General features: G+C 37.3%; 4 protein-coding genes across 5 annotated transcripts in view; 1 reads left to right on the top strand and 3 right to left on the bottom strand.

Moving 5' to 3' along the window:
• LOC104788710 (piezo-type mechanosensitive ion channel homolog) overlaps positions 1-1,849 on the bottom strand; it is a gene marked incomplete at its 5' end in the record, with an annotated part of 9,612 nt that extends 7,763 nt beyond the window's left edge. Inside the window, 4 exons of the mRNA XM_010514495.1 lie at positions 4-681; positions 1,153-1,386; positions 1,536-1,709; positions 1,807-1,849. Coding sequence (XP_010512797.1) covers positions 4-681; positions 1,153-1,386; positions 1,536-1,709; positions 1,807-1,849 — 1,129 coding nt within the window. The remainder of the gene's footprint in view (positions 1-3; positions 682-1,152; positions 1,387-1,535; positions 1,710-1,806) is intronic.
• On the bottom strand, positions 1,844-3,803 carry LOC104784489. The gene is made up of 6 exons (XM_010509515.2): positions 3,309-3,803; positions 2,913-3,049; positions 2,494-2,611; positions 2,296-2,397; positions 2,095-2,204; positions 1,844-2,023 (listed from the first exon to the last, which is right to left on the bottom strand). The coding sequence occupies exons 1-6, from the start codon at positions 3,688-3,690 to the stop codon at positions 1,865-1,867; spliced, it is 1,008 nt and encodes a 335-aa protein (XP_010507817.1). The 5' UTR covers positions 3,691-3,803; the 3' UTR covers positions 1,844-1,864.
• Positions 6,563-7,450, bottom strand: LOC104784488. The gene has a single exon (XM_010509513.2). The coding sequence runs from the start codon at positions 7,269-7,271 to the stop codon at positions 6,735-6,737; it is 537 nt and encodes a 178-aa protein (XP_010507815.1). The 5' UTR covers positions 7,272-7,450; the 3' UTR covers positions 6,563-6,734.
• On the top strand, positions 8,965-10,932 carry LOC104784487 (RNA exonuclease 4). 2 transcript variants are annotated; one of them, XM_019245580.1, is made up of 7 exons: positions 8,965-9,073; positions 9,208-9,359; positions 9,464-9,609; positions 9,787-9,992; positions 10,074-10,262; positions 10,342-10,422; positions 10,523-10,932. In XM_019245580.1, exons 1-7 carry the CDS (start codon positions 9,033-9,035, stop codon positions 10,743-10,745), a joined length of 1,038 nt encoding a protein of 345 aa, XP_019101125.1. In that variant the 5' UTR covers positions 8,965-9,032; the 3' UTR covers positions 10,746-10,932. The 2 variants fall into 2 exon arrangements, with proteins under 2 accessions (XP_019101125.1, XP_010507814.1); XM_010509512.2 differs by having other exon boundaries at positions 9,464-9,615.

The raw sequence follows: 11,075 nt of genomic DNA, 5'->3' as shown, positions 1-11,075 counted from the left end.
TGCCCCACAGTTGGAAAAGATACTCCGCAGACACCAAAAATCCAGTATAAATCAAAAATGATTTGGACGGTATTGAAGAAGACTTTGGGAAGGTTGTGCAGATGACAAGGCCAAGGAGATATACAAATCCAAACACACTAATCGGAGACAATGATGCGTAAAACAATGCCGCGAACAAGATCTTCTGACCATGCCATACCAAAAATCTCTCAAAAAAACCAAAAACTCCAGGATGAAGCAAACGAGATTGACCTGGAATGTAGTGTCCACTCTGCCTCCTTTCATAGCTGTAAAGTTGCATCACGATCAACACAGCAAGAGATTCCCAGACATTATCCAGCAATGGTGCTTTGGAGTCGTAACCCAAATAAAAGTAGAGATCAATGAATCCAGATAACCAAAGCTGCAAGCTGACAAAGCTACTTAAGCAGTAGATAAACATAAACACCAAAACTGCGTATGCTTTCAAAGGGAACCACAAGCGTCTCTTAGTTTCTTCAAACAGTTGTCTTCCAGTAACCCAGAGCAAGAGAAGGAAAATATACCCAAATGATACATAATTGGGTTTGACCAGGTATACACTTATGAGAATAGTGATGAAAGCAATGTATGTTCCACATGATCGGTACATAGACAGAAACTTCTGCCCAATTGCACTCAGAAATGAAGCAATATGTCTCTCTGTAAAGAAAATAATAGTGATTCGAAAGCATACAATAAAAGAGTTAATATGAACAACAGCAAACAATTAGAAGAATCTTTTCACAGCATGTGTGACTTAGATTTCACATCTTGAAAAACTACTCCTAAAGCTATTACAATAAAATAATGGCGGTAAGATGAGAACTTTTACTACTTGAGTCGATTAACTGGAAAGTATTCCATGAAGTCGACACCTGCTACTGGATCCACTACTTGGTCAAGAAGATATGATTTTACAGTGCTAATAACATGAGGACCAGGACATAACACTGATATGTTTGATTAACGGTATGGAAACTGTATTTGAGGAAAACTAATTGGCATGCATGCAAAATACTTGAACAAATAGCTGACAATGAAAGCAAGGATTTGTAGTTAAAGTAAAAGCTAAGACGCATATAAGTCACTCGTTCAAATGTTAACTTCAAAGACAAGAAGGAAGTGCTATACCATAAGTAGTATTATCCAGGCTATAACTTGAAGATGGAGACGAATAGACGGACAAGAGGACTGATTTGTTGAGACCAGCTTTCAATATGCTAAATCCAATTGGAGGACTTGGTGTATGCCGTACAATTGCTGAGAAGGAAAATAACACCTCAAAACCATGATTATGGATAGCACAGAAGCAAGCAAGCAAGGCTATCTCCAAGAAGTCCCAGGAGCTTTCAGACCTAAGGAGACCTACAAGAATTCATTCAGAGATTTTTAAGTGATAACGATTCCCTAGTCGCTTCTGATCCAAAATCACCTAGTAGCTAACTTTCGAAAGGAACCTGATGATACGTGAATTTATCATATAACTTGAATAATACAGAAAAACAATAGCGTACCTAACTGAAATAGAATTTCCTTGCTCACAGAGCCTTTCTGCTTTAAGGAGTTCGACACGAGGTCGATCTCAAGAATGTACAAAAGTGCAAAATGAACTTCGCATAGTAGAATCAAGGACTTGCGTATCTTTCTGTTGATGTTATGGCTCAACAGATACATAAGGAAGAATATAACTGAAAAGATAAGCCCATTAAGATACACTATCATGAACAATATTTTTCGCAAACACCCAGATACATGAAAAAGCAAATGGGAGGGGGATAAACATACCATACACAGCATGGAAAAACCCAGGTTTCATGGCAATGAGGAAAATGGAGTGTTCCCATTACCCTTCCTTTAGTGGGAGAGTGAGTGAGCCCCTGAAGTTGCCATCGTTATCGACCCCGAGTCTGTGCCCAAACACCATGGTTGATTCAGACAAAACAAGAGTGGATATGGGTTGATCCACGTGAGGTGGTTTCTGGAATGGCTGAGAGTGCTCGTCCTGCAAACAAGCTCAAACCTTAGCTGGCAGGATTAAGGGATGTTAATCTGGATATGGGAGTGTAATTTTACCTCGTCGAAGAAGTTGATCACACAGCCATTTGGTCGTTTGTATTCAGGAATCAGGCGCCATTGAAGTAGATGGTCGATCACACTTTGAACAAGGGGTGGGATAGGTTCCACTGCAAGCACGACTAGGGAGTTGTCAGGAAGATTATATATATATACAGTGTTTTCGTAAACGGATGCACCAAGACCTTTAATGTCTTTCACCTGAGTGTTCATCTGTGGTGTTGCCGAAGATTGGAACCCCAAGCTGAAGAAGCTCTCTTTTGGTGCCTTTGGAGTTCTTGTTGAACAGAACAAATGTCTCCCCTGCATTTTGGGATGAGAGAAACTTTGTAAGGTTGATGCAAAAAACACGAATGAGCTAGAGGGTAAAACTAACGCAATATTACCAATAAAAATCACCTGAAAGTTGGTGATTACGACCAGCCTCTCGGAGATGATTCATAGAATCCAGAAGCTTGGAGAGTTGAGTTCCAGTGAAGACATCTTCGTAGAGTTTGAGTCCTTTCACAACATTGGCCTGAGCAGGAGCAAACAACGCAGTCTAATAATTAGTCATAATTAAAACAATGAAGCAACTTCATACATCAGGACGTACGAGACTACACTAGTAGTAACTAATGAGAGTAAACAAACTGATATGGATAGAGAGAGCCTTCTTTACTAAATAATTAATTAGAAGAAAACAAAAAAGTTTTTTTTTGTAAAGCCCTGATAAATTTTTCAGTTACTAAAACAAATCAAACCTCAGAATGTATAAAAGCAAGTCAGCTTTGGTATCAACTCTGCCTAAAGAGGATTGGGGAGGGGTTTGAACTTGCCGTATGTCCTCTAACATGTTCCTTGGCCGAAAAACGCTTAGACGACTGCTTGAGGAGTGAATCCTTTGATTCACATTCTTCCTCGTGCTTCCAACAAATTGAGATCGTTTCGTCCACGCGCTCTTCTTCCCGAGATCCTGCGATAATTTACATTTTTTTTTTTTGTTTTTTTTAAGTAAAAATTTAGAGAGTGAATGAATTGAAGGCCGTAACTAGCTAGTGGTAAACGGGAGAACACGTGTAAGGTCAGGGAGAAGAAAAAGAGAGAAATTACTAAAAGACATGACGACATCATCGACTTATATATGTTATGTTATGTAATATGTATGATCCAATAATCATCAATCAATATAGTAGACAGAAGAAGAGAGGATCACATTGGATGTTTTTGATTACCGGAATCAGTGATATCGCTGGAAGGAGAATCATCATCATGATGATGATGATGATGATGATCGTGGATGGCTGCTGCTTTGCCATGAAGGCATTTCTTGTCCGTGGCTAATTGTAGCTCGAGGGTGACTTGAGAGATGGAATGGTAATTCTGCATCTGGAGCACTGGGATCCAGTTGAGCCTTCGGCGATGAAGCGCTGCCATCACAGCCTCGTACTCCGCAGATCCGCCGCATCCCTGCATAAGGTGTCCGCAGAGGGCATCGATGATGGCGTTGGCCGCCGCAAACTCGCCGCGAAACCACTTGATCATGACGTCTTTGGCGGCGGAATCAGACAATAGCACCGGAGGATGCTGAACAGGAGACCCCGGCGTTTGAGCCATTATATTCCAACGAGGAGGAGGTTTTGGGGTTTAAGGGGGGGTTGGTTGTTGCGTCGTCGTCTATTTTCTTTTTCTTTTTTTTGGACTTTAAAAAGTATCTTGAAAATACATAAAAAAATATATAGTTTGGGATGGTTGCCACAAAATAAAAAAATAACTCTTTGTAATCTTGCAAATATGATGGTGTTTAAATATAGCCTTGGGGAAGGAGTCGACTCGATCGTAAATTCGTAATTAACAATTAATGACTCTCTCTCTAAATTAACAATAAAGAAATAAGATTTATGTAAAATAATTGGAAGGGAAGTGGGTCCCATGGGCGAACAAGTCACTCGAGTCCTGTGTGTGTGTGGCCACTAAAAGGTAACAACCGATTTTGTTCCGCGACTCATCATGACTCATGCATGAGGCCCTCTCGCCTGCGGGAAAAGACAAATCCCCTTACGACGCCGTTCCAACCCACCTACCTACGTACCTATTTTACCTGTTGTTGTAGTATAAGTATTACTATTACTTTTTATAATCAGAATATATAATATGGTTTGGGGTTTAAAAGAATGCATATATGTTTGGTACGTGTATGACACTCACTCATGATCTGCATTTAACTCAAATTTTACCAAAACTAGCTCTCTTTGTCTGTTAGTACGTACAAGTCTGCAAGATCTCCATTTTCTATGTCCCGTTCTTCTACTTTTCACTGTTAATTACTTCCTACATATCTAACGTACAGTTTGTGATGTCTAAGAACTATTAACATGATTTCTATACTACTATATATATAGTTAAGATTTTACTACTATAACCTGGAGCTGTTACCTGTACTGGCTCTTTCTTTTTCACGTTTGGCCGATTCCAACACATATAGTGTCCGCGTTTGTTAATTTGAGATTGACGACTTGGTCGATTTAGTCTAAAAATAGAAAAGACCTTCAATTCGTTTTCCACGTGTGTGTGTGTGTGTGTGTGTCTGTACGTGGAATATATAATAAACTTATGTATGAACCAAAAAGCACAATGAATTAACACACACAAAAAAATATTGTTTAGCTAGGGGATTGGTCTCTCTGTCACTGAGAGGTCATTGATTTGTTCGTAATTTTCGTGCTGGCCTTTTTTGTAAGGTCATTGACGATAGCGAGTAAAACAGACAAATGAAAATTACGTAAAGACGATATATATCTATATATTAATTAAATACATGAGAAGACGTAGGTAGACGTTATACAACTCACAGAAAGTAAATTATAAATGACCAACCATTATTGTCTTGATGACTCAGCTATCGTGCCACCGCCCGGTACTGCCCTCTCTCCTCGCTTACACAATGTCTGTCGACTTGCTATATCATCGAACCAACTAATTCTGGTATTTTAGTTGGTGTTTTTCTCTCTCTCTTTTTCTTATAAATCCTACAAATTATATAGACCCTAATACCCACATTTTGCTCAGAAATACTACACAGGAAACAAAAATGTTATTATAGATGTCTGCATTTTATGTATGTGTTTGCAAATATTTGCATTTTAAACAACACGACACATACAATGCTAAATTATAAAATAGTCTACAGTAGACGGGCGTCTTCGAGTTTTATTTTTCAAACAATTGTGGTAACTAACGCCAGATTTAATTCAGTTGACATATATATGAATGAATGCATTTTATAATAGCTAATTTGAATTTGAGTAGCAAAATGGCCGATCATCAGATTCGTTGTATTGATATTGTTATTAATTTAGGTTTACGATTAATTAATTAATTTGTTTATAGAAAGAGTAGTACCTAGCCTATTATGCATCTGGAGTCACTATTATGCATCTGGAGTCAAACTTGACTCTTGATCGTCGAAAAGGGACTTTCTCTGCGTTTATGATTAACAACAACAAATTACAGTATATTTTACAAAAAAAAAAAAAAAAAAAAAACCATTTCGAAAATAATACTAGTATAGGTTTTCGAATTTGACGATGCGGTATACAAGATATACATTAATGTTCTTAGATAATTTAATTTTCAAATACAATAGAAAACACAATTTGTATCTATATCCAAGAAAATTATGAGTTAGGAACAAAGTATATACTGTATTTTAAAAAGGCAATATACAGACTGTGTTGTGTGTATATATATATATATACGCACAATCCCGTGGTTTACACAACTACAATTTATTAATTTAATTAGGCAATTAAATTCAATGAAAACAAATAAGTTAACCATTAAATTTACACATTAAAAATAGTCGTAAACAGGAATATGAACAAAAAAGACTGTACGGCGTAAGTAATGTTTTACAGACAGTATTGTTAACTGAGAATTAAGGATGGTATATCCGTCCAAGATTAAAAATGAAATGGAAATCTCGTGTTAAACTTAAGGCAAGAGTATGACTTATCACTTATGAGTAAAATAAGAAAACGAAATCTGAGATGAATATATATATATTGACTGCCCTTCTTTTTTTCTTTTTATTTATTTTTTTCTTTCGGGGTTGGCATTAAATTAAAAGGCAGTTATCGTTTGAAAACGAATATTCAGTACAGATCAGTCATGTTACTTACGTTAAGATCGAACGACAAAAAACCTTCTTAACAGCACATCCAGAGCCGATCAGATTCAGGGGTATTATTATTATTTTATATAACGGATTTAACGATCGTGCTTAGTTCGTGCATGTCATTTCGTTTATTCGAAAGCTTTGTTATTCATTATTTATAAGTCAATTATCCGAAATTATTATCAAAGTACATGACGGCCCATTCAGAGCCCATATGATATTTGTGTATCACTATTTTATTATTAGAACGAAACGAAACCAACCAGTCAGACTGACTGACTAAACATTTTAATAATAATTGTGAAGAGAAGATGATCAACATCGACGCAACAAAATCCATGTCCGTACTTATTAATACAATAGAATCTTTTACAAGTATCAAACCACAACATAGATATACATTATCAATCATATTATCTGTAGACAAAAAGGCCACGATTTACTTTATTCAAAAATCATCATCAGTTGTCGAACGAAATCCATATCACTTGAAATAAGTATCGTAAGTTGGGTTAGCACGAGGAGCAATGGTGGAAGAGGACATGAGCTTCATCTTCGCTTTCTTTATGTACTCAGAGAACTGATCTGATGATGATGATGATCTCCCACTGCTACGGCCACCTACGTGAGAGATATGGACATGGTGATGCTCACGTGTCTGATCTGTTTCACTTGTCTCCCACGCATCGTCATCGTGATTCGTCGTCATGGCCCTAATCTTCAGCTTCGCTTTCTTTATGTAATCGGTGAACCTCTCGTCCGTTTTGATAGTCGTCTCCACTCGAGCGATCACCGTCTTCTTCGGTTCCATCTTTGTAATGATGGGTTTGGCTGCCGCCGCCTGAGTCGACGATGTCTCTGTAAATTTGACGCGAACGGCCTCTGCTGGGTGGCTTGTAATTGAAGGTTTGGTGGAGATGCGGCGAACAGTTCGGACAGGACTCGTCACTGCTCTGAAGATCTTCTCACAAACTCTGTTTTCTTGCTTCTTCTTGCTACTGTTCTGTGAGTTCTTTGCCATCTCAAGAGAACTTGGGAAATACAGGAGTCGATGGAGATAGTGATATGTGCAGGGAAGATGGTGACCGTTAACGAGCTTTTTATAATGAAAAATCTATGCTTTTGTTTTATTTAATATTGTTTGTTAATTGCAGAATAACGTGTTCCAACATTCAACGAGAGAAGAAATTAAGGGAGAAGAAACTGTTGAAAGGTGGAATTGTGGAAACTTTTACAAGTTTTTCAAAAAAGGAAGAGTGATGCATGTACGAATGGGATCGGATTCTGATTCCACTCTGTGTTTCTTTCTTCGTCATTGTTCTTTTTTTTTTTTTTTGGATTTATGAGAATCAGCAGCTGTCAGGACTCGGGAGAGATTATATCTATTAGTCCTAACGCACTGATCTTCCAATTACAAGCACTAACGTACATGTTATTAAAATTACACCTTAGATTCTCAAAATTAGGTCACTTTCCAATTTAGCTTATGCTAACTTATACTGATTATTTTAGTATGTTTTAATTCTCATTATTCTTTCTCTATGAATTGTTTTATACTCTATGGTTTCGTCTTTTTCTAAGAGATAGATAATCTACATATTAATAATATATTATTTCAACCTAATATCATGCTTTGAAGAGGAAGTGTATTTAATCTTGGATTTATTATTTGCGACATTAAATGTTGCAATGATTTTACTATATTAGTTAGTACTAAGCGAACGGTTTGTCCCGAACAAACCGAATCGAGAAACCAATTTCGGTTCTCGGTACCGAGTACATATAGCAGCAGCTGCCAGTTGTAATCAAGATTAATTGATTTACAAATCCGGATGTCGGGTCAGGTCGGTAATCAAAAACTGATTTGTTTTAGCTAAACCGATATCCTGCTGACTCTATATATAAGGCTAATGAATCATTAATCTAATATCTACTTTGTTATTATTTGTTTGTGCGCCTCTGCTTTTTGTGAAAGCGAGCAAGTTCTCTTGTTAGTATATGGTTTCCTGAAATTTAGTGAGGTATGGTGAATAAAGAGGAGGGCAAAAAAATAGATTCCTTCGGTTTCTATGAAGAGTGACTGAATAAGGACTTTGCAACTCCCTTTTCCACTATTGTAAATCTTCTTGTTATAACTTATAACTATCTTTGTCTAGCTTCAGTTATTTCCAACTAGTCAGCTAAACCTATCATATCCAATTTGGTTAATGACTAATCTCTAAAAAAAATAAGTCATTTAACTATTATTTGTTTTGTCCGATTAACCCGACTTAATCTTATATATTTGATTATTTTAGAAATCATTTTGTTATTTAGATATTTAAATCGGAAGTTTGTGATATTTTACAATAACTTATGTTCCAAATTTTAATAAAAATCATATTTTTTTTGTCTGAAAAACATATTTTAATGTGTTTTTCTTGCCATTTAAAAAAAATACCATAGATTTATATTTTATTTAGTGTTTTAATACTATATATTTTTTGTTTTATTGTTAATTTAATAAAATACCCCCAACAATAGTTCCTAATTAGTTTTTATTTAATTTCGGTAGGTGCTAAAGCTGAGGGGGCTAAACTGTTATTTTGAAAAGTTTAAGGAGGATTTGAGGAGTACGATTTCTGTAATTAATTTTAGAGAAGGGGTGGTGTGGCAATTATAAAGAAAGATAGGTAGTAGCTATAAAAAGTAAAAAAAAATCCCCTAGGAAACTCGAACCCTTCTTCTCCGGTGACAACACTAAACCCCAGGCGGTGACGTTTCGACTCGCTTTTGATTTTCCATGGATTCTCAGTTTATTTCTTCCGGAGATCACAGGATAAGGTTCGCCTCTTTAATCTCCAGTTGTTTTTCCCTTTTATTCTGGGCCCTCGAATCACTTTGGCTTCGCAAATTCACTGTTAGGGTTGTGTAATTCGAGTTGATTTTTTTTTTTTTTTTTTTTTTTTTTTTNGCAGGCACAGATGCGTTGCTTGCTACAAGATGTTCAATAGACGCGAACACCTCGTCGAGCACATGAAGGTTTCGTACCATTCAGTTCATCAGCCTCGATGTGGGGTTTGCCTGAAGCACTGTAAATCCTTCGAATCTGTTCGGGAACACCTTAACGGTAATAGACATATATATATATATATATATATATATATATGATTGTTTCCATTCCACATACAACATTGCTATGGATTGTTTTGATTCCATCACCATTTATTTCAGTTCCGGACCATCTTTTCAAGGGAAACTGCAAAACCATTTTCTCTGAACGAGGCTGTAGTCTTTGTCTTCAAGTCTTTGAGGAGGCCGCTGCTCTTGCTGAGCATATAAACAAGTGTCACCTCTCTCCACCTCCTCCTCCTCCTCCTCCTCCTGTAAGTCTTTGTAACTAGGATCAGAGACCCACTCACTAGCTGTTGGGAATTCTGTGTCAAAATGTGAACAACCTGAGTGTATTCTTTTCTGATTATTGAAATACTAGCACTAGCAGTTTCCCTGTTGTCATCCTTAAAGTTTATTAGTGCTTTATATTATATTCATGTCAGGCAACATCTACCCAACGGAATCAGGTTAATCCTTCTAGGTCACATGGTGCTTCACGTCTCAAGGCAGTGTCAATTGACTGTGAAATGGTAGGTATTGGTATTGACGGGTCTACTGATCAGTGCGCATTTGTTTGCCTGGTGGACGAAGACGAGAATGTGATCCTCTCCACTCACGTCAAACCACTAAACCCTGTCACCGATTACAGGTTCTTCTTGTGGACGTTTTTGCTTGTTTTGGTTTTCTAATTCTTCCTTATTTATTAATCTCTCACCCGCCTGATGTTCAGGCACGAGGTAACTGGATTGACCCCGGCAGATTTGAAGGACGGTATGTCTCTTCAGGATGTGCGAGAAAAAGTTTTGGCCATCTTGTGCGGCGGACATAATGATGGCGCTGGGAAGCTTCTTCTTGTTGGTCATGACCTTAGGCATGATATGACTTGCTTGAATCTCCAATACCCTAGCCATTTGTTGAGGTACTCTGCTTGTTGTTGCCTTTGCTTGAAATCTCTCTTTCCAGCCTCTCGCTAATATACTTGCTATGCTTCACCTCAGAGACACAGCCAAATATGTGCCCTTGATGAAGACAAATCTTGTAAGCCAATCGCTCAGGTACCTCACAAAGTCATATCTCGGGTAAGTTAATCCTTGGGCTCTATTTCTTGACATTGGGTACTGCAAAACTTTGGAAAACATACAATGAGATAGGAACCCTGGTTTGGTTTGTATGTTGCAGATACAAGATCCAATGCGGGAAGCACGAGCCTTATGAGGACTGTGTATCTGCCATGAGACTGTACAAGAGAATGCGGGATCAAGAGCATGGGTTAAGTGAAGAAGGGAATGGTCTGAACTCGTGGAAACAGAGCGATCTAGAGAAGATGAAGCCGGAAGAGCTGTACAAAAACTCCAAGTCAGAGTACCGGTGCTGGTGCCTTGACAGACTCAGCAATCCATGAAATGAAAAAGAAAGCTCCTCCTCCTCCTCCCTTAAGTCTCTTTTTGTTTGATGGGTGGATGAAGATGACTTTGTTAAGGGCTTTCCGGTTTGTTTTTGGAATGATTTGATTCAAAGCTTCTTGTTCAGAAAATAACTCTCCTCCTCCTTCAGAAGAAACTCATATAAAAATTGCTAGTATATTATTATATTCGCTCCCAAACAAAAGCTATCCTTTCCAAAATTTCTCTTTCTCTCTAGAAAGAAAAAATCGTGTGAGAAGAACAAAAAAAAAAAAAGAGAAAATTGGCGATAGATTAAAAAAAAAAAAAAAAAAAAAAAAAAAAAAAAA

The sequence above is a fragment of the Camelina sativa genome, chromosome 5 (genome assembly GCF_000633955.1).
Source record: "Camelina sativa cultivar DH55 chromosome 5, Cs, whole genome shotgun sequence".
In the NCBI taxonomy this organism is placed as follows: domain Eukaryota; kingdom Viridiplantae; phylum Streptophyta; class Magnoliopsida; order Brassicales; family Brassicaceae; genus Camelina; species Camelina sativa.
Note: the sequence above shows the minus strand (reverse complement) of the source record. Positions and strands in the feature narration are given on the sequence as shown.

Coding starts and splice junctions, on each gene's coding strand:
- LOC104784489 (XM_010509515.2), bottom strand. CDS start 3,690: ATGGCTCAAACGCCGGGGTCTCCTGTTCAGCATCCTCCGGTGCTATTG. Junction 2,205..2,295: donor CACCACAGATGAACACTCAG/GTGAAAGACATT, acceptor TCGTGCTTGCAG/TGGAACCTATCCCACCCCTT. Junction 2,024..2,094: donor TGATCAACTTCTTCGACGAG/GTAAAATTACAC, acceptor GCTTGTTTGCAG/GACGAGCACTCTCAGCCATT.
- LOC104784487 (XM_010509512.2), top strand. CDS start 9,033: ATGGATTCTCAGTTTATTTCTTCCGGAGATCACAGGATAAG. Junction 10,263..10,341: donor TACCCTAGCCATTTGTTGAG/GTACTCTGCTTG, acceptor GCTTCACCTCAG/AGACACAGCCAAATATGTGC. Junction 10,423..10,522: donor CTCACAAAGTCATATCTCGG/GTAAGTTAATCC, acceptor TGTATGTTGCAG/ATACAAGATCCAATGCGGGA.
- LOC104784488 (XM_010509513.2), bottom strand. CDS start 7,271: ATGGCAAAGAACTCACAGAACAGTAGCAAGAAGAAGCAAGAAAACAGA.